This window comes from Streptopelia decaocto (genome assembly GCF_964273445.1).
Source record: "Streptopelia decaocto genome assembly, chromosome: 2".
In the NCBI taxonomy this organism is placed as follows: domain Eukaryota; kingdom Metazoa; phylum Chordata; class Aves; order Columbiformes; family Columbidae; genus Streptopelia; species Streptopelia decaocto.
The window spans coordinates 49,356,527-49,380,036 of NC_138655.1; the positions used below are offsets into that span (position 1 = coordinate 49,356,527).

A 23,510-nucleotide genomic window follows, 5' to 3' on the forward strand; every position below is an offset into this window, starting at 1 on the left:
TGGTTCGACTCAGTGAAAATATCATTACTGCATACATAATAATAGTAACTTCTGCATACATTTTTGTAGCTCAGAAGTTGTTTCCTTGTCTCCTTAGAGCATCAGGCAGAACGCAGAGCTGTTGTAAATTTTGATCTCTATGTACCCCCAGAAAAATTAAAGGGACAGATTAAATGGCACTGGATGATGAACAGAAAAAGGGTCAGAACATTATGCAGTCTCCTGTGCTCACCCTAGTAACAATACAGCCCCTCTAGGTGGTATATACAGCCTTTCTCATTGGGGATCCTTCCCCTCTATTCAGCACTGGTGAGGCCACACCTGAAGCACCGTGTCCAGTTCTGGGCTCCCCAGTACAAGGCAGGCACAAGCATACTGAAGAGAGTCCAAAGAAGGGCCAGGAAGATGATGAAGGAACTGGAGCACCTGTACAATGGGAAAAGGCTGAAAGAGCTGGGACTGCTCAGCCTGGAGAAGACTCAGGGGAAACTTACCAATATTTATAAATACCTGAAGGGAAGGAGCAAAGAGGACAGAGCCAGGCTCTCGTCAGTGGTGCCCAGTGACAGGACCAGAGGCAATGGGTACAAACTGACACACAGGAAGCTTCCTCTGAACATTAAGAAACATTTTTTCACTGTGAGGGTGACTGGTACAGGTTGCCCAGAGAGGTTGTGGAGTATCCTTGGCGATACTCAAGAGCTGTCTGGACAAGTTGCTGGCCAACTGGCTCCAGGTGACTCTGCTTGAGCAGGGAGGTTGGACCAGATGACTTCCAGAGGTTCTTTCAACCTCAACCATTCTGCAATTCATTTCAGTTGCATATACATTCTCTACTTTTACACAGGTGAAGTTGGCTGGGCACAGATGAGATTCTTCCCCAAGGCACAGAGATTTTCCAGCTAGTTCTCTTTGCTCTAGGCAGGTGAAGAACAGTGGATGGGATATACAGACTAGGAAATATTTTTTGCCTTCTGAGCTGTCTCTATTCAAACACACACTAATTTCTAACTGTGCATGGTGTTTTCATACTGTAAGTAAAATCTAGGCTTTCAGTATTTTCAGCACAGCTGAAAACGTATTTGACCTTTTTTTTGTATGAGCTTTCACAACCCAGTCTATAGTTTCATACAGCCTTGCAGAGCTATGCTTTACTACTAACAGTGATTGTACTGTCACTGGTCACTAATAAGTCAAATCAGCAATAAGACAAAACGATTAATAGGACAAATGGCTGCAGTATAGACACACAATATGCTCTATATCATTTGGTGTGCCATGAACTCAAACCATTAACAGGGGAAGCCAGGTAGTTACTTGAAAAAGAGAACAGAATTGGTCTGATTTTCATCTGTTTCTATAGTAAGTTTAACACAAAGCTTTTCCTTAAGAATATTAACTCTTTCCAAGACTTGGAAAGTCTCTAAAATGAAAAGTTGGACTCTCTTTTAACAATTTAATAAAACACTCAACTTTTCATTCATCTATCCTACATACCATGGCTATGATAACATCAGAAGTTCTTCACACTAAAGCTGTGCTACTTGTTGAATGCAACAATTACAGCATTTACATCTGCCTGTGAGCAACATCTGAAAATTTACTTAAGACAATAAAGTTACTTAATCGGTGTGCTATCAAGCAACTGGAATAGTTTCATATTTTTTGATGCAGAAACTCTCACACACATTTGTGCAGTGCCTCACCCCAGGGTTTCCTCCAATTGTTACCGAATCTTCATTTTAAATGAAAAGGTTAAAAATAACAATACAATATGAAGTATGCAGTCTCTCTAAGTATACAAATTTCCGTACGGTGTTCCATTGAGAGAGATCATTTTTCTTACTTTTCCCCACTGAGTGGGAGTGGGATTTGGCTTTCAAGCTCTTGGATAGTCCAAAATCCACTGAAAACAATTAGGCATCTCAAATTATTCATGGCAAGATAGTAACTTTCAAGTATGCCCTTTGATTCCTGCTCCTTCAGAACTCAGGTACTGTTTCCTGCAAATCTTTCTTTGAACAAATAGGGGAGAAAGTAGTGTCAAACAAAGCTGAAGAGATTTAGTTCCTCAGCCCTGCATAAGATAGTTTAGAAGATGTACACTTTGGCTCCTTATAGCGCCTATGATGCACTCAACTTCCTTCCATATTCAACCACAGGGAAAGAAGACAGTCCATAACAAAACCATTAATCATTACTTCCCCTCCATAAATCTGTGCTGAACAGGTTACCTTCTTGCTTCAAACAAACCTGGAGAAAATATGAGGATTTAAAGGTGGGTCACTGTAAAATTTTATGGTGAAAAAACATGCAGATAATTTTTTGGTCTCCAAAAGGTTGAACACAATTGTTGAGCATATCTGGGTGAAAACAGTACTTACTCTACGGGTTACAGTGGGGTCTCGTTGAGCTTTCGATATCAGGTGTCCAAGAAGTGTATTAGTTCTGAGAAAATGAAGGCGGATGTTTGTTGCTTTTGTGAATTCTCGAAGACTAGGGGAGTAAGTGAAGTTTTTTGCTCCTGGGCGGCCATTTACCAAAGATACCACAATCTAACAAAGAAGTAAGCACATTTTTGTTAAAATATATCAACTGCAAGTGTCAGTGGCAGCACAGAGAAAAATTAATAAAAGAATCAAAAAACTTATTATTGTTTCTGAGCATATTTGCAGTAATAACTACACACTTCATACTGAAGCCAGGATATTGGGAAAAATAATGTTAGTCTTGGACCCTCCTGAATTCTCATTACCCATATGGCACATAGGAAAAAAAAAAGTATCTCTATCTGTTTTGAAAACAGTAGATATAACACACAAAAAGTGCAATAGGAATAGTTGCAAATAGTTACATTAACAGCTGATAGTGTCAATGGGAGTTTTGCCTGAGTAAAAACATCAGGTTTTGGCTGTTTCCCAAAGCACATTTATTTTTGGGTTAAGGCACAAACATTCCTGGAAAATATTATTGTTACCAGGTCCAGTGCCTGGGAGCGTATTAATGGTCTTTTGGAAGAAAGTACACAGTGTTGCTTTAGAAAATCCCCTCACATGAAAGTAGGTTTATCTGACTTCCAAAACAAGGGCTCTGGTAGTTTTTTATGTTTTAAAGAAACAGATGCCAGCAGCCTAGCAATAATAAATCTCTATTAAATTAACAATCCAGTATGCATATACAGGACTGAGTGAGAGACTTTCATTTATTTAGAACAGACCAGATAACAGATTTCTATTTTCAAATGTCTCCTATACTCTGAAGTACATAACAAGGGAATGGTGATGGCTCTGGTTGCAGGACAATTCCTTCAGGAAAAGTCATACAACACGTAGTAGGGGATGGCAACAGCAGTGTTCTTCTAGGGAAATTTTTTACCACATTTTACTGGAAAATTTTACAGATATGTTAATGAACAAATTCTACTTCAATATGAAACCACAACCACAGAGCCATATGCTCAAAATTCTGGCTAATTCTTGAGGAGGTCAGATCTCAACTCTCACCACTTCAGGTGTGAAAGGAGAAAGTCAGCAGGAGCCATTAGCACAGCCAGGAGTTTAACACTTATTCAAGTAACACTAGCCATGGTTCTATCTAGCAGGTAGCAACAGCTAAAATCAGAGCAATGTCTTCCAAACACATGTATTGTATTATAAACGTGTAGCATTTTATATATTCTTTTCTTAAATAGTTACTTATTTTTGAATGGTAAATATCTGCTTCCACCGCCTTTACACCCATGAGCAATTCTGATGCAGTAAGTTCTGCTCTGTATGTTGGAAGTGTTCAGAAAATGAGGCCAACACCTTCAAATGCATATGGCTTGTGAGGTACCTAAAGCATTAGCAAAATCAACACAGGTGGCTCTGAGCAGCCCCTACCCCCACAGGGGATGGTGAAAATTAGGAGGAGCCAACTCACCCTCCAGAAATCTCACCAGCTACTTAAGTGGTTGGTTATGGACTTATTAATGTAGCTTCAAGCAGACATAGCTGAAAAATTACTTCCAGTTCTAGGTTTTTATTGAAACACCAAACTTCTGAAACAATTACTGCTTCCTTCCAACACTACACACCACTTTCCTAACAGCACTTACCTCTCCATTTTCAAGAGGCAGAATGCGAGAGTACTCTGTGGTGCACAGGACATCGCTGTCCCTCCTCACTGGAAGATTAGCTTCCTTTCCGAAGCGCTCCAAGCAATCTGCTTTGGAGTCTAGTCAAGTGAGAACAAAATTATCTTTATGTGTGAAAATAAACATTATTGTTCTAATTTAAATTAACTATGAAGTATCCCCTTTGCTTTTTGGTAAATTCTCCCCTGTAAATGAATAATAACCAGTGATTGTGTCACTCAACACAGAAAAATGGAAATTCCTAAAAACAAATTATTTCTTGTCCTCAGCAATTCAGTGTTGCCTGACAAAACATGGCACAATATTTCTCATATTGTCACAAAAAAAGCTACATATGTCCTCCAAGATTCTGCATTTGTATTTGCCTTTGATTTTTGTGAGGAAGTCCAGGGTCCCATGGGATGAAGGACACTGTAGTTCTGACATATTCAAAACAAAGACAAACCAAACAAAACTAAAATTCCCAACAGACTGAGAAATATTCATATGCTGAGTTACACTTTCAAAATATCATACTCATTTTAGTTACACTCTCATGGCTAATTTATTGCAGATAACTAAGACGAGAGATATGTATTTGACTTTCACTGTCATCACTGCAGTTGAAATCTTTAGAGAGACCCACAAACCGATTTTCCTGCTATTGGGCGAATGATTAACAAAACCTATCCACAAAAGAGCAGTGACACAAGGATTGATACTCACAAGCAAAATATTGCCAGGGGGTGTAAGTTTTTCCAAAGTCCACTGATCTTTCTAAGATCCAGAGATCTGGACGAGGAGAATTTGCAAACTTGATAAGGATGTAGGCAACATGGAAGAGCTGGTGACAGAATATATATAGAACATATCAGGAGTTTTCTGAAATTTAAAAAATTACTGCAATACAAAAACCAATGCAAATAAACACCTTTTCTTTAGTGTACAGTGATAAGGTTATCCTCTGCAATTTCATTCCTGTCAAGATAATAGGCCAGATTCTCACCTGGCTACCCCACCTAGCAATGTGCTCCAATACATTAAGAAAGCTGCAAAAGGATGTGTTAAATGCCATCTCTTACATTTTAGAACAGCTCTGTTTTGCACATGACTGATTGCTTGCGTGTGTTAAGGGTATAGCTCCTAACATTGAAAAGTTAGCATCTTGACACATCATTGAACTGAGATACTTTTTCAGCATCCTGGTACATCTGTGTTGCATTCCAACCATGTAATTGTGCTTGTAGCCAAGAAAAATCACAATGGTATAAGAGAAAATGCACACACTCTTTACACTGGGACTCCTTTGACTGCATTTTATGGTAATTTAAGCCACTTATTTCCTCACTTTAGGAATATTTCTAGATAATTTTGCCACTTGTCAGACTTTCCAAGTAACAGAAGCAAGCCACCCCAGAGTTTTGTGGGTATCAAATATGGAAGAGATTCTTATAACTGGTATCTCATTCATTGTCTGAAACAGCTCAGAGCTGTTGATTCTAAGGGTCATTTAGAATTTAAACAACCACAATATGGATATGAGTTGTAAATAACAGCTATCTGATACTGAGGTGCAGTCAACATTCAAGTGAAACTACTGGAATTTCCCACTCAGCCTCAATTCAGAACCATCTGCTTCCAAGAGATTCTTCCTTTGGTGAGGGAGGCAGGGAGTTACAGTCAACAGTCTGTCAAGTAACTGCTGCCAGAGCCCTCACATCAAATACACCCATGCAGTTTATCTTTTCTCAAACATCACAAATGTCACAACCCTGAAGCTAGTACACAGGTTGTTAGATTCCAAACCACAAGTGCATACAAGCTCCCAACCACAAACCAGGAACGGCATCTGTTGCCATGCCTGGCCCGTTCAGCTGCCAACTAGGACCAATTCAATAGCTGTCACACCAGCTGGAGCCACCAAGAGCCAGATGCAAATGGTGAACACCACAGTGGAGCAGATATTTGGAAATATTTTGGAAATATGTGTCCCTAATGAGCACTGCACATGCCAAGCCCATGGCTTCATGCATGTTGCAGTCATACGGCTACATGCAGCCTCAGTCTTCACACATCTACTTCAGACATCAACTTCTGAAGATGAAAAGTATCCACAGAAGAAAGTAAAACCCTCTCATGGAGAAATGGGAAGAATTCAGAGAATTCATGGAGCATGTACTCACGATAATACCTCGCATCCAAGAGGAAGAAAACTGAAACTTTGTCATTGTGCATTCATTTAATGCAGTATGTACAACTACCCAGGGCAATCATCACCTGTTCTGTACATACCAAGGCACCACTGCAGCTGGTGTCATACCTTGAAACCTATTTCAGAAACTGCTGACTTCCTGAATGTTGCTTACTTAGGTCAATGGAGAAATAACTGGGGAAAAAATAACCTTTCCTGTTAGTGTCAGAATTTACCCTCACAAGCATCAACTTCATCTCCTGTCATACTAAACTGGGTACCTAAATAGCCAGACAGTATCTACATATACAAAATTACTTACTAGACAACAGTATCAAGCAAAGTAAGCGACAGCAATTCTGTTGACAGAACCATGACAGAACCCAGAACTAGGCACAATAACTGCAAGGGTGGAGTAATGCCCTTAAATTACCAACAGAAATAGGTGATTGTCAGAAATAGGTTAATAGTTAGGGAACTGTGGCAAGTTTTGCTCTTGCTGAGTTTCTGATACTCATTGCCTAAGTAATTTCTGCTACTTGACTGGTAAGTTTCAGAGCAGGGATATCAGCCAAATACATGTGATCCAGTACGGCCATTCAGTGCAAAGACTGGTATCTACCCAGGAAAGCAGGAGAGTTCTGAAATTCCTGAAAAAAACAGTGCTTCATGTTCTTGCTTTTGGTCAGCTGATTCTCTCAAGGGCCATTGTCCTGTTCAAAGCAAGTTTGCACTGGCAGGCAACTGCCTACCCATTAGCAGTCTTGCTTCCCCTATGTTTTAAGGTCTTTGTGACCCCCATCCTTACATGCATGTTAGCAAGTGTGAATAGCACTCTGTGTGTTGATTCATACAAATTTCATCAAGACAAATGGTTTAGAAAGCTCAAGAGGAAATAAAAGAAGCATACAGAAAGGGCCTGCCTTCTCCAGGGCCCCATTGATTGTAGTCACATTGTAGAATCATTACAACAATGACATTCTACCTACTCTCCAAAGAAGCAGATGGCCTCTGCTTCAGCTTGTCATACAGTTATTATGTTATTTCACGCAGATGCTATTTTAAAGTGGCCAAAATGAAAGTACACAACAGTAAAACAGCTGAATCAGCATGTGCCATCCACCACACACCTGTAGGCCACTTCTGCTATGCAGCTGTGGAATTTGCTTAAGCCTAAGACTACTCAACATGTGTGAAGCTGAAGTACAGTCTAACATGTGCTATATTAGGAACCCCACAACATGTTTCTCTATCAAGCCTGTCAGTGCAGGAACTGTCTCACATTACCACACTTTGCATACTTCCATGCAAACCACAAAATGAAATAAAAACTGTATAGAAACTTTGACCTACTCTTGCATATGAAAACCTTCAATTTGCATGCAGCTCTAACATCTCATAGCTTAAAATACTGTTCAGGTTTGTACAGTCACATTCAGAAAGGGGAAAGGGATAGGTCTTGATAAAAAATGAATTAGTATCAGTTCAGGACAACATACCACTAAACCTTAGTCACCAACCCCACTGTATGTCCTGCTTCTGACTTCACACAAGTGCCAATGATTTGGCTCTTGCGGAATGATCACTCTGACTGAATATTGTCTAAGTAGAAGAAAGGCCTCTCTCCAGATTTGATGAGGCAACAATGGAAGAAAAATAATCCTTGGCTTGCAAAATAAATTCCAGGTAAAGATAGAGGAATAATCTTGCTGACATAAGACCCATAAAAGCAAGCATTAAACCCAACTTCAATCACATATTCTAAGATGGCATTTCACTAATTTAAATCTTGATGTTATTGTACTGACAGAAATAAGATCCACCCTGAAAAAAGGCATAATAAACTCAAAACAGCTTTTTTTTTTTTTGGTTATTCAGTTTAGTGGAAAAAGGAAGTGAGTTTCTTCATTTAAAAAAAAAGTTTATTTGGTTGCTTTTAAGTCAAATTTCTTTCATTAAAAAAATAACCATTTTTCAAAAGGAGTGTTAAAAATGTAAGTAAGCATTAAAAATAACTGCTGGTTTTGTGTAGTTACATGACAATTAAAAAAATCACCAAAAAATCTGAAATACATCTTAATCAAAATTCTGACAGATTTCTTATATGAATAAAGAATTAATTTTAAAATAAGAAACTGTATTTTGTTTCCAGTAATGGAAACAATCCACTCTGGAAACACATGCTTGGAAGAGGATGTATTCCTGTAAACATCCCAACACCATATCCTGCTGTAATCTAGCAGCACGGGTCAAACCTAATGGATTGTCAACAGCTGGAATTTAACCAGTTCCATATTGATGTGACCTTTTCCTGTTCACTTAAGCTTGTTCAGATTTGAAATGTTCTTGCAGGCAGTGGCCTTGACGGTTTAGAAAAACCTGGATAAAGTTTTTAAAAATCAGCCAGTAGAACGTTCATCTGAGAATGGAAATTATAATTCAGCATTAGGAATTACCAATATTACATTGTAAAGCCCTTACAGGTGAATTTAAGACTGTCGTTAAAAAAGCTCATTTAAATTGAATTAGAATCACACTGTACCATTATTGTTGATGATATAATATTCATGAACACCATGCATACTACTTATTTTAACCCACCAGACAGAAAACTTTTTACGACCCATTGCATTCTCATGAGAATTCAAAAAATTACAATAATAGCCATTAAAAACTTTTTCTGCATTTTCTCCTTAAAATTCTGAGCAGCTCTTTAAATAGAGGAATTTCCAAGATTTGTTTGCATCCTGAAATATATATGCAAATGGAAGAAAGACATGCATATTAAAAAGTATACTGTATTTTCCTCCATTCCTACCACTACCAGCTCAATACAGAATAGTAAAATATTGGAATTACTTGTTAGTTAAATGCAGGACATAAACTAGCAGAAAAGAAAAACACATTATGTTCTGAGCAATCATTATGCTGTGTGCCACACATGTAGCAAAAGATTGTTCTCCCTTTTTGGCTCATAAAGAATAAAAATTCCTGTAGTGTGGTAACACCAAGAACACAACTAGAGCCAGGTAGATCATCTATCTGAGTCATCCTATATATCTTAAGATGTGTTCAAAGAGATACCAACAACAATCTTCATGTAATCTGAATTGCAGAACTACAGAAAACAGCTGTTTCCAACACAATAGTATTTCCTCAGACTGTTAACAGATATAGCTACAGCACCAAAACTTCCTTCAACATGTTTTTCTAGGCTTCAGACATTTCAGACTGTTTTTTCTAGGCTTCTGACATTATTTTGAATACTGCCACTATCACTGAGGCTGTAATTGCACATTATGCAGAAAACAGTGAGGCCCCTGCACTGAAGGATCTCTGTGAAAGATTCCCTGCATTCCCCGAAATCTTTCTCTACTTGCTGTATAAGTTAGTAAAAAAAGGGAGAAAGAGGCAGAAATCTGATGACCATTCAGTATCTAAGCTGAACTTCTCAGACATGGACCAATGCAGGAGTGGGGTCCAGGGAAACATGAATTGTGCTTAGCACCTGCTCCAGAATGCATTAAAATGAGCAATTCGCTTAACTTGAGAGGAAAATTGTATAGGTATACCTCCAAATATATTCCACATACATATGTACTAAGCTATAGATTAGTGTACATATATTCAAATATTAATGGATTAATATGTGCAAGTATGTGTCTGTTTAAAGATTTGTACGTAAGCTTTTAACCGTATACCTCTGTGTGTGTATGTGTGTGTCTATATGTAAGTGATTTAATTCTCTCTCTTTTAAGTGTGATGGGATCCTTGACATAACCAAATCTGTAACAAAGTCAGTTTTAATTATAGCAAATCCCATTCATTTGTTTTAAATCATTTTGTTAGTCAGGTGCTGATCAAGCATTATTGGAAATCATATCTTAGACTGGTGATCTACCTTAATAAATCCTAAATTTTTGCTAAACCAAAACAGAGCTAACGTTCCATTGTACAACATTTGTAAATCAACGCCTGTGAATATGCCTCATTGACACGTCTGGAGATGTTAAGTCTTATCTGTATCACAGTCAACAGGCAGAACCAGAAGGGAGAAGCTCTCCACACTTCACAGTCACTGTTCTGGAAAGAAGGAACATTTCCAGAAATGAAAGGGTAGTCATATGTCCAGGTTCAATTGGTCCTTGGTCTTTTTGCCAAGGCTGCAGGCAAATACATCAATGATTGTCAGTTACTATCCTGAAATGTCTCATGCAGCCACTTTTCCATTGGGATCTAGATAAAGACCAACTCAATGTTCATAATTATTTCTTACATATGGCTTATTTCTCCACAGAACACTGAAGCTATTCATAAGGGAAAGGATTTGTACGATTCAGACCCCAGCTGTCCAGGAGATAAACGTCCCCTTATGAGCACTGCAACCCAAAGTAGAAAGAACACAGTAGTACTGTCAGCTCTGGAAGGCAACACAGGGAAGTGCAGAGAGTTGAAAGCTATCAGCAGAGGTCCTGCTTTTACTATATTTAGTTGAAAGTGAGGTATTTAGAACAACATATCACAAAATGAAAGTAATGCGTAGGAATGAACATGGAAAGGGAGCTGGGAGAAGCATAAGTACAGGCATGGAGGAAAGTGAGATCAATAAGTGGGAACAAAGACCTTCCTAAAGGATGCTGAAGAAGAAGCAGAAGAAGACAGTGTCAGGAAAGTGAAGGACAGCAATGCTTGCAAGATTTTTTTTTTTAATGTTTTGAGAATAATACCAAATCAAAACCACATTTTCAAGCCAATGACATAGATCTATTCATGCAAACATAACAAAAAAAATGCTGAGCCATTCAAAGGTCTTTAATTAAAGTTTTAGGAAAATACAACACATTGAATACATCTTATAGGACAACATATGAACAAGAAAGGCTGTATTTAGGGTATTTCCCTGATTAAGGCTGGCAGGTCAGCTCAGTATGAGTTGCTTGTAGTGTGACCAAGAAATAAATGGGGCATGCCTTACCTGATACAACTTTTAGAAACTTCTATCAGACAGCTGTTACTTGATTAGCTGAAGTTGTGTTAATCTAGAGTTCACAGAGATTCACCTTACTGCGGTATGAGCCAAAATCAACTAACTTCAAAGCACAGCGTTTTGTGGCATCATCCCAAATCAGCTTCCTGTACAAACTGAAATACTCAGAACCAGAGTTCTCTAATATGAAATAACGCAAGATTCTCTGTGCTGTTGGCATCCTATTTTTGGGTAATGCAGGGACAACATTGTACCTTCCCCAGCCCTAAAAGCCCCTTTTCTCCCCAGTGTGAACCAAAGCAGCAGAGTAGGGGTCAGTGTCACTGCACAGGCGGAGCTGTGCAGGGGTTCCAGAGGCTTTGCCTCACTGCTGGGGCAGTTCTGTAGGACTGCAGAAGCTTCATGCACTGGTTCTCATGTCCTAATTTGTTGGACTTCTCACTGTTATCATAGAGGTTACACAATTCCACACTGGAGCTGGGTCTAATTTCAGGATCAGCGGTAATATAAAGTCTTCAGTAGTCAAGCACGATGAATGCAATGACTGTTTTTGGAAGCTTGTGATAAATCTCCCACCACCTTGACAGTTCCTCCCTACAGGAGAAGGGCCTACAGGCCATTTAATATTTTCCAGAATCCCAGTTAAATTAACTGTAGCTTCAGACACATTTTAATGAAATAATTTCAATCTCATGTAAGTTAAGAACAATTGTTTTTAATAACAACAATTAGCCAAAGCTGATTAATATTCGCAACAAACGTTATTTACAAAGCTATGGACATAAAGGATTGCTATCCAACATAAAAATTAAACCCATAAGAAATACCTACCATATCAAAGCAACTCAGAAGATTTGCCAAAGTGCAAGGCTTTTTTACAATGTGTTTACAGGCTTTAATTAGTAGATAACATAAAAGCATAAAGTCCTAAACAGGCCATCTCTGTTATCTTAGATTTGTGGTTGAGTTAACCTCTCTCCCTAATAAAAGTGCTAATTTGGACGTTACGTTCCACTGTGTGCCTCTAATTTACAACAGTGCCTAATAATATTGCTACATAAAAACTATTCAACATATTAGTGCATAAGACTTCACTGAGCCCGAGTCTTTCAGCACTATATTATTGCCACAAAAACGCAGTGAAAAATGACACACGACTAAAAGCAACAATAAAATTTGTGGACTACACTTTTTGAAGTGTAACAGTTAGACATTTCTTTTTCATCATACACTATCATGCTATCCTAAACCTTCATCTTCTTCTGAAGACAGAGTTCAGAAAAATACCTTGGGGGTATTGCTATAAAACGTGCTGAGCATTAAGCAAATCAAAGATGAGGGCACACCTGCTAAAATTAGGCAATCCAAAGAGTCAGAGAAAGGGCAATGAACTTCAGTCAGACATTCTGGAATCAGAAGTATAAAATATGTTGAAAACTATGTTGGGAAAATCAGGACCAATTAAAGGAATAAATGAGACTTCATTTGATCCAAATATTTTAAACAAGTCAGGAATAGCCACAGTATAAGCACATATGTTAACGCGATGGAGAGAGTGCCTCAGGAATCAACATTAAAATTATTATTCAGAAGGACTGTGATTAATTAGAATTGTAACCATAGTACACAAAGTCAGAAAGGGAACTAAAGCAGGGGTTTTGCTTTAAGAGTTTTACTTTTTCTCTCATTAAAAAGTACAGCGAAATGAACATTTTTCTGGCAGAAAGATTTAACATCCTGATGGGATTTTGACATTCAAAATCACTCCTAGCCCTTGTGAAACAGAAGCAGCAGCAGGTGGATGTTCTGTTTCAACTCCATGGTACTGAGTGCTCAAACTTCCATCATGGTGCAACCACTCAATTAAATATTGTCTTTAGACCATGTTGAAAGGCTCTGTTGGGACTCTACTCTCAGTCTTACAGATATAATGGCAGAAGCGCAGTAAACTATAAGCTTTTGATGTTGCACTAAGTTTTGCTTCCTCTAATTGTGAATGTTTGATGACCAACTTACAACTCAGTCGTTGCTTCCCTGCACGGGTATGTACCTTACTCTTTGTCATGTTTTGCACATGCAAAAACATTTCCATATTTTGTTTGTAAAGAAAGGTGCCTTGCGTCAAAATAAAGAACAGGACAACCACTCAGTGAGTGAAACTACATCTCTGCTATCTTTTCAATATTACAGCCTGTGGTTCTGCAAGATATATAGACACACATCTGACTTTAAGAACATTTGTTTTTCCTTAAAAGCCAAAACCTTAATTGCAGCTTACTTGAGGGGAGATTGCAGTCTGAAAATTTCTGTCTCTGCCAACTACTGAGAAAGTTTGCATGACTAACACACACTAAGCTCTTAATTTTTAGGACCCTGAAATAAGGTAAGGTGAATTGGGGTTTACCTGTTTGTTTAAGTAGACTTATTGTGTCACAGTATTTAATTTTCTTCTTCACTATTAGTATTATGCATTACTGCATGAATTTGAGGTGTGAGACTATTAGGCAAAATGTCAAAACTGAATCTCAAGTTGAAACAAATCCTGAGATTAAGGTTTAACTGACTGAGTGCAGATACGAGATAATGTCCATGAAAAACAAACAAACAAACAATCACATGAATCCTTCTAAACCCTCATCCATTTGCTAACTAAAATGATCCCTTCCTGATCACAAGACCTGCAGTCATTTTGACCTTTGTCTTGGGTTTCCCTCATTTCCAAGTAAGCTCAGATTTGCCTTTCCAAGTGGTAACAGAGTAAAGAGAAACACAGCCTCCCGCTGAGAAATCCTTTAGTAACTACAAGAATTTTAGCACATAGCGGTTGTTCTCCAAGGAGTTCCATAAGAATGAGGAACTCAGTTCATATCCTTCCTCTGAAGGAAAGAGGTTTCTCAGGAGTTCACTCAACATAAAAAAGATAAAGTGTCTGTCAGTAGATCCCCCAAAGAAGCTAACAAGTACACAGTGGAAATAGAAGTTTTGGATGGAGCAACGTGCTACCCAAATGAATGATGATGATGCAAAAGTGTTGGTCACAAATATGTTGGACTACACCATAAGACAAATTATAGCCTGCAACCTAATCCTGAGTCTTGCAGTGACCACGATGGATACAAGTAGCTCAGAAGCTAAGGTCTGCTTTACTGGGAGCTGATTGCCTTCCCACAGCACCCTCCTCTGCATTCAGTGTCTCTGCTCCGCATGCCCAGCCTGAAAGACACACTTCCCTACAGTTTGCTAGGAAAGAATGACTGAGCAACTCATTTCACAGGAGCGCAAAGCACCAGGTGCTGCAACACTCCTCAACTGTACAGTGGAACAGAAAGAGCAATACAACTCAAGAGGTGGTATCCTCAGCCAATGTGAGCACTGTGGCCTAAAAATTCATCAGCTTCCACATAGCTCTCCCTTCTTTCGTGGTACGGTGGAGAAAAGCAAACAAGAAAACAGGCATGTCATTTATTTAATTAATAGAAGAGGAAATTCAAAAATCACAGCAGTTTAGTTTACTGATATTCTCTATCTTAAGTTGTCTGGCCTTTCTGCACTGCTGCTATACTGGATCCAAAAACACTGAAGGAAGATATCCTCAAAACGAGAACCATTCCAGTCATGTGAGGGACAGGAGCATTAAAATCTCATGTAACAGAAGACATAAAATAATTTGCACCTGAATCCCCAACAAAAGGGCAGCTGAGTCTCAGAGAAACATTTTTCCTTAGTTATTCATCCCCTTGCTGTCAACAAAATCAAACACTTATTCGAAAAATCCTGTCCTATATAATCAGTCAATGAATAGTTACTACTGTCCAAAATATATATGCATATGTATACATATATTTTGCAGCCCCCAACATATATTTATAGTTATATATTTTCAGCTGGCATGAACTTGCTGAGTGTAACTAAATTCACTGGAACAGTGCCCAGTTATGGCAGCTGAGAATCTGTCTCTGTGACTTAAAATACAGATACAGAGACTTTACTGTTGGCTACTTGATTATCGCCTGCAGAGGAAATACGGGTGTTCATGTTACTGTCACAGTACTAATTCATATTACACTGGTTTTGCTGTCCTTTCCCTTTTAGATCATGTCATCAATATTTTCCTGTCTATCTTGAAGATCTGGCTGGGTGATAGAGAAACCAGAAGGACCCCTAAGGCAAAAGCAGACTCCAAACAGTATTCTCAAAATGTGTGCATAGTAAAGAAACCACGAAATCTCTCTCTCTCTCTGTGCCCATGGAAAAGAAGAATATGAAATGGAAGATAGAGCCCTAGTTTCAACAGAGCAGTCCCCTCTGTAACCTCAGGTTAACAAGTTACAGTGTTTGTGCAAGAAAGCACGCAGTCATTAAATCTGTGTGATGCCAGTGGCAAGAACCCAAATCATCAAAATTCCCAAAGGAAAATAATCACTTTAATAAAGTTAACTTGGTGAAGAAATATAGAACACAAACCATACCAAAAAGCTGTGTTGTTTTAGGTTAAAAACCATCAGTTCAAACATCCCTCCCAATTGCAAAGTTTCTATATAAATTAAAAAAATGGTCAAACCTCACCCAATAGCTCATGCACTCACCTGCCCCAGATCTAAAGTGACATTGACTTCGTTGTACTTCAAGCCCATAGAAAGAGGAGGACTTTGCCACCAGCGCTCCGTGCCATCAATTGCGTTGGTTATTGGGTGAGCTTTACCAGGATCAGCAGCATTGCAATAATCACAAAACTGTCCCTGAAACACAATACATTAAAAAGATGGTCTTAGCTGAAATCTTATGCATGGCAGAAACATGTTGCTGTTTAGGATCTAAACACGAGCGTTGACTCAAAACGTGGCTAAATTTTGTTTCTCTCTTTATGTAGTGTAACTTTTAATGTATAAATTATTTCTCTAGCAATTAAAATACACACTTACACCCTGAAACACGATAAATTTTATGTTAAAAACTAATATTTCAGAAATCTCTTTAAGGAAACTAGAATAACTCTTTATTAATGAATGTATTGATACTTTGGTGAAATTACCTATATTACGTCTGCAGGAAGTTAATGAAATAAATATTCTTAAAACTGGATTAACACCAACACACAAATCATCCCAAGCTCTCCTAAAAGACCACGGAATACCCACATGTGTACATAGCCTGGTATTAATAAAACCATAAAACATATTCTATATGTTACTTGCCTATAAGTTTGGTGTTACAATTTTATAATACTGATTTCATTTGTTTCATGCCATTATAATACATTCTGAATCAGAGACTTCTGAACAATATATACTCATGGAAAATGCAATGGATCCTACAGACTCTTTCCTTTTTTTTTTTCCTTTTAAAGAACCCCATTGTATCTTCATTTGCAGATGTTGCCACCCAATTTCCAGGCCACAACTCCATTCTCCTGAGATGCTCTGAGAACGTCTCTTTGACAGTCTCTAAAGCTCTTTGTACTCTTCTGTACAATAATGATGAATAAACTTCAGGAAACTTCATTGTCTTTTAATTTGGCACCTTGGCTTGCCCCATGAGCATTATTTTTATCTTCAAGAAACTGCATTTTACTGTCTACTATGATTTGTGTTGAAACATTGTAATTAGTTACTAAGGGATCTTTTAGCATCCCATTCACTTCTTACCCCAGTCACTGGGTGGAGATAATAATTGAAAATGCTAAATTGTGTCAGACACATATCTTTGTAGAACCCCAAGAGAAAAATTACATTTTCATTAAATGGCAGTACCCTCTTAATGGTTACTTCAGTGAGACCCTTGCTTAATTCATTCTGCCTGTGAGGTCCTGACACAGTGTTGGACCCACGTTTTCTATAAAGTAATACTTGCAGCACTCTCTTTATCAGCTAAGCATATTTTCATCGAAAATATGTAACAAATCTTTTGTTGTTTCCACAACCGATGTTGCCTGGCATTAACTACTTTCCTACCTTTTAAGTATTAACAGAATCCCATAAAACTGCGATTATTTTGTTTGTCACTGCTGCCAGACTAACCAGTGTAAAATAACTGGAGCAATCATACTTGACCACTTTTACTGGAGGAATAACACTAGGGCTCTCACATTCTTGTTGAGTACAGTCGTGCAAGCTTGGTGAATTTAAGATGCTTGTCTCTAGCAGAATTTGTTTAACATCTGCCATAGTTACTAATGGATTAGACACTACTTCACTGTTCTCATGTGATACAAATACACCATTTTGTGTCATTCAAATACAAAACATAGGTGTTTTCTGAATATTTCTGCATCAGTAGTAATAATTTCAGCATCTGCATCTAGCAATGCTTCCATCCTCATCCTGCTCTTCCAGAAAGCCCAGAATATGATGTTGTTTCCAGAAGACATGGCTGCTATTGCCTATTCTGATTTAGCACTGCAGGTGTCAACCCAGCTGAGGGTTAACTCTTGAGAATTCAAAGAGCTGTTCAGAGACTTACTAAACCCTCATGTACCTAGGTTGGCTACCTATGTCTGGGGTATTGTTATAATATGATTCTCCTCCAGCTCTGTTGGAGAAGATGCTTTGACTGATTTTCCTCCCAACTACAATACGGCAAAACTCTGCTGGATTCAGATGCAGTTTGCTGCAGCAGACACCACACCAGCCCATGCGAGCTACAGGCAACATTGCCAGTTTCTGCAGTGATGACAAAGAACATCGTGTCACTATCTGCAAAATCAATACACTGATAAATCAATCTATGCACCAACAATTGCAATTACCATCACATCAGAGCATCTTTCCTGATAAATGCAAACTTGGTGTTCTGATATATATATGTTACAATAGTACAAGCTTCCCTAAATAGTTTTATAATGTGCATGAAACATGTTCTTCAGATCTAAATTCACATTCACAATTATCAGGCTGGAAATAAACAGGAAATGCTGCTACAGCAGTTTCAGCTCTGATCTGGAAACAGCCTCAAAAAACAGGCTGAATGAGCAGAAAACAATGGGGAGTATTAAATGCAAGTGTAACACTTACACCTATGTGATTTCACTATACCAGAGCACTTGATCTGAACTCAAGATACACCCTTTTTCTTTTTGGGCACATAATTCAAAGGCTTTCATTGCAACAGCTGGAGTTTCAGTTATTTAAAGTACATTCCAGCAACACTGCCAACAAGGCAGCAAAACAAAAAATGAAAGAAAGTAAATTATTGGGCAGAGCAGCCCTCCCTGCTCCCCACTGGCAGCATCTCAGGCACGTCGAGCTCAGCCTGGCTGCTCCAGGACACATCTCTATTTCAGGAGAATGGACCTCAAAACTTTGTTTTTGGCTGCATTTCATCAGGCAGGCAGGTGTGCATTTGCTGGTGACCTTATTACCCTCCTTGCCCCTGGTTCTCCCAAGTGAAGGAGAAAACTGGAACCACATGAAGGAGTTTGCTGTAATACACTGGCGCGGATCAGAGACACTTGGGGACAAAAATGTGTCACCTGTCAGTTAATAGGAAGTGTCAACAATGAAGCATTTTTTCACTATTTAATACCTAGCAGCTCTGTGCCCACTGGCAGGGCAGGACAGGTATGCAGTTAAACTTTAATTCACACCTGCACACCACTGTGCATAGATTGGCAGACAAAACCAGGCATGCCATTTATCTATCAGTTGCTGAAATATTTTACACTGCAGTGCATTTCCTCACTCAACACTGTTCTTATTAAGTCATTGTCCCTCTTGCCAATGCGCTAAATAAGGGAAACACAATGCTTTCCACAGCCTATGTCCAGCACCACCTTCAGAGCCTCAGTTGAGCTGCCCATGAAGGGACTGTCCACCCCACCAATCACCTCATGAAAGAGCTTTAAACAACCTCCAAACACTTTCCTGGATTTGCCAGGTACTACAACCTTCACTAAAAGACACGCCACCAAATCACAAGCTGAATGAGAGAGGTCAATGGCAGAGCAGTGGAAATTAAGCTCAGGCTGCTCTTCCTCTCCTTGCCCTATTTTCAGTGCTCAGGATAGCACTGGCAACAGAGCTGTCTGCTCCCTTCATTAGACTGAGGATCACCCTCCACACCTTCTTTCCAGTTTCTCTATTCATGGAGAACAGCTGCAATCCAGCCTTGTAGAGACACCAAAAGTGAGTGACTCAAGTGTACGGCATTATTTAACTTGAGCTGGCCTGACACAGTGACTATTACACCTATCACTTTATATAAAAGCCTCGTGAGCTTCCCACAGACTCTTAAGAAACAACACGTGAATACTTATGCTGATTTTAAATCCTTCCATGTAAGCTCAGCTTCTGTAAGAGTTTAATACACTTCTCTCCAATTTTTCATGAAAGAAGAGATTCTCTTATTTGCAGTGTCTTTGAACTTGTGAGGTGGAGTGGCTTGATAATACATACATTGTGCTGTTATCGCATTTTCCATGGCTGGATTTCCCTGGTCTTTTGAAAGACTTTCCAACCATTCTTGAACCACAACAACTACTGGTAAACCACAGAAGTATTCATGTTATGTATCTCAATGGGGCTTTGTTGAAACTGGAGAGAGACGCTGCTGTACCCACACTTACACAAATGCTGTAAGAGGCACAACATGCTTCCTTGTGCCTTGAGCTATCAATAGTCCTTCTGGGAACATGAACCATAACTGCCCTCTAACCTAGGACCTGTAAGGCAAATATTTAACAAGAGGAACTCCCTCCCTTTCCAGCCTCTTCCTACATACAGCAAACCTTCATTTCAAGTTGGATGTTAGTATACCAAGGGAATAATTACCAAAAACATCAGTGGTAATGTGCATCACACAGCAGGCTTCGTTCTGCTTGCTTGACATGTTTATCTGATGTTTTCTTTGGCTGGCTTTTTTTATACTGTGATTTCTGATAGTCCAAGACATGTTAGTATGAGATTCCACTGCAGCAGTGGGCTATAGTGTGTTACTGAGAGATTATTTGGCTTACTGTTCACCTGGTGGCACAGTTGTTTCAGGTAACTTTAAGCATGGGTGTTGAATTCAATATGGAAAAATGGATGCCTAAACTTCAGAGGTGTGTTAGAAACACAGGACCAAGCAGTTTCCTGATCATCATAAGCTCTTTTTGTAACCTTAGTTTAAACATGTAATACTTGTGATCCAGTTTTCCTATTAGCTAAACTGTGTTATACTCAGCCTGTGAGCATCTCCAAAGTGCTTTGAGCTTTTTATGATGGATGACACTACACAGATGTGAGGTAAACCGAGATTTTGTGGTGAGGCAGGGAGGCATGGCAGAGAGGAGTTCAGGGCAGGGCACACTGCTGGCTGTGCCTGCCTGATGAACTGCGAGGGGAGGCTGCATGATGGTGCATGCTCCCTTCTGGCACATGACAAAAACTATGTATGCTGCAACTTCTCAGTCCTCTCTCCCTCTCTTGAGCATCTGTCCCCATTAAAAAATGAGAATAAAAACTGTCTTATCTATTGCAACCTCTTCTGAAGCCAGATATAAGGAGTTATTTTACTATTAAAACATACAAACACCTCATAAGACTTTGAAACACTAACCTTTCTTCCAAGATGCTAAAAATTTAATTGCATTCTTTCTGTATTGCCTGGAGTCAGATAGCGGACCTTAAAGCTTTTGAAATCCCTTTCAAATTGCAGTTTCGTTCTGTCTATCTTCTCCTCCCACCAAGAGAGAATACAAATAAAATAGCTTTGGAAGGTCTGAAGCTTTAGGAAAGTCCCCCTTTAACAAAGTTTTGATCAAACCGATACTGAACATCCATCGCAGTACATCACCGAGTTTGGTGCATATGTTACTCCTTCCCTACTCTCTAACAGACAAGTTAATACAAGTTCCTACTAACGGAAACATGTATTTCCATTAACTCTTTTCTAGAAGTTTTGTCATTTATTGTTGTCTTTCTTGTGATTGGCACAAAATATCTCTAATAATCTTATGCTACGCCAGGGGAGACTGTCATCATCCTCACTGCCCTGTGTGCTCATACCCTTCATGAGACTTCCAAGGAATCTCTGGCTTTCTCCCACAAGCAATGCAAGGTATAGACAATGAGCCTCACATGTAGTGCCTGTAAAGTACCACAAAACCCCCCGACTAACCCCGCACCTCTCTTCACACCATCCGCTGGGAAGAGGCCAGATCTCCAGTGAAGAGGCCACTAGTGCAGTACGTCCCCATCCATTCCCAAGTCTCACTGCTTTCCCCTCAGCAGCATCCAGCTGCTCACCGCGAACCATGGGCCAAACGCTGAGGCCACAAAATCCCGCTCGGCTATCCTCTAAGCCACCTCCGGACGCCCGGCGGGGCGAGCGGCTCTCGCATTCCCGGGAGCAGCCGCAGCACCGTGGGCACCGGGGCTAGGGGGGGTCTCCGCGGGGTCGGGGGTCTCCAGAGGATGCCGGGACACCTGCGGGCAGAGGCGCGGGCAGAAGCGCCGCTGCCCTCCTCCACCCTCCCCAGTGCTTCCCTGCGTGGGGTGCCACTGGCCCACGCTCCCCTCCCCTGCCCGGGACACACTCTCAGCCAGGAGAAAGCCCTAGAGAAAACGAGACCACGCACGCCAGGATAATGCCAGCGCCTCCAGAGAGGAAGGGACTACCCAAAAGGGACACCCCCCACACACACACTCCGCTCCGCAGCGCGGGGAGGCGGTGCAGGATGGGGAGCGGAGTGCGAGGGGAAGCGGGTCCCGGCACCGTGACCCCACACAGCAGCCCGGTTACCTGGATGGCGCGGCCCAGGGGGGCGGCGGCCGGCCCCCCCACCAGCTTGCAGTACAGCTCCGGCCGCCCGCCGCCGCCCGCCGCCTCCCCGCAGGTGGCTGTTGCCCAGATGCTGGCTGCCGCGGCCAGGTTGAAGTAGGGGGGGTGGAGGCTGAGCCCCATCCCGCGGGAGACGGGGGGCTCCGGCTGCGCGGAGCAGAGGCTGAGAAGCGGCAGGAGGAGCGCCCAAAGGAGCGGGGAGCCCGGCGCCGCAGCCATCCTGCGCCGGGCTCTGCCCTCGCCGCCCCCAGGGCGGCTCTATAGCTGCGGTGGGCGGGCGGGCAGGGTGAGGAGGAGGCAGGGGGGCTGCCCGCGCTCTGCCCGCGCCTCTCCGCCTGCCGTGCGCCGACCGGGGCGGGGCGGGACGGGACGGGACGCGGCCCCGGTGCGGGTCGCTGGGCGGAGCGAATCGAGTCCCCCAGGGCGTGCGGGACGGAGCGGGGGAAGGGAAGGGTCTCCGGAGCAGCTGGGCTGAGGCAGGTGTGTGCCCTCACGCCCGGTGCCGTGGGCTTGCTGAGAGGTGACACCTCCCCACTCACCAACTCACGGCTTAGCTGAAGCTTTCTGATCCTCCCCCTTCAGAGGTCTGCGACTCGGTCATTTTAACGGACTGTGAAGGAATCTCAGAGCACCCATCCTCGTAAGCGATAACCTGTCATGTCACATACAGACAGTAAAATTAAGGTTTTCCAGCGTCCTCTTCGCACAGGGCTGCCTCCACACAAGACAGACCCTGCTTCTATCTGCGGGTCTTCGGGAAGACACCCTGCGCCAGTGTGCTGCAGAAATCCCAACTCCTCTTGCCATTTTCAGTGCTCTGAGGCTGCTGGAAACCGCGCAGCCCAGGCCACCCTGCTACAATGCACAGCCAGCCCTCTGGGGTCCTTGTGCAAAGGGTGCTCCTGCTCATCCCAGGCAGACAATGAACCTTCTGTCTTTTTGAAGGTATTTGGCACAGGCTTTGGATAATACAGAAGCTGGAGGGGAGGTTGGGGAGGGAGAGGAGGCTTAAGAACCAGGTCTTCTGTATCAGGAGTTGCACTGCTTAATGGCATTGCTATCCTAAGTTTCATATCTATTCACATTTCCAAGCCTGCATGCTCTCACACATCCAGTGCTCAGTTCTCTTAATAAAATTTGCAGGATTCCGATGCAAAGATATGGTTAGATACACATTCCTCTAATGTTTTAATAATGATTTATGTGAGTAGCAAAGTATTTCATAACTTCATGAGGACTTTGCTACATGCCACACAGCACTAGCAAGGGAGATCCCTGGTATACTCTTTCAGGAAGCACTAGTGACAAGCTACTGATTGTGTCTGCTAGAAAGCATCACCACCCTTGGTTTTGTGCCACTAGGGCTTTAGCACACCACGGAGACATATCTGTAGGAGACAATTTTTGTGTTCTTTGTAGAAAAGTTGGCTTTTGTAAATGTAGCATGCTGCCAATGTATC

The 23,510-nt window shown here is 41.0% G+C and overlaps 1 protein-coding gene across 1 annotated transcript in view; it reads right to left on the minus strand.

Annotated features, from left to right (window-relative positions):
* Window positions 1-22,269, minus strand: part of LAMA3 (laminin subunit alpha 3) — a gene marked incomplete at its 5' end in the record, with an annotated part of 116,258 nt that extends 93,989 nt beyond the window's left edge. Inside the window, 5 exons of the mRNA XM_082043886.1 lie at window positions 2,385-2,555; window positions 4,097-4,215; window positions 4,841-4,958; window positions 15,879-16,031; window positions 22,012-22,269. Coding sequence (XP_081900012.1) covers window positions 2,385-2,555; window positions 4,097-4,215; window positions 4,841-4,958; window positions 15,879-16,031; window positions 22,012-22,269 — 819 coding nt within the window. The remainder of the gene's footprint in view (window positions 1-2,384; window positions 2,556-4,096; window positions 4,216-4,840; window positions 4,959-15,878; window positions 16,032-22,011) is intronic.
* Between the last annotated feature and the right edge of the window lie 1,241 nt (window positions 22,270-23,510).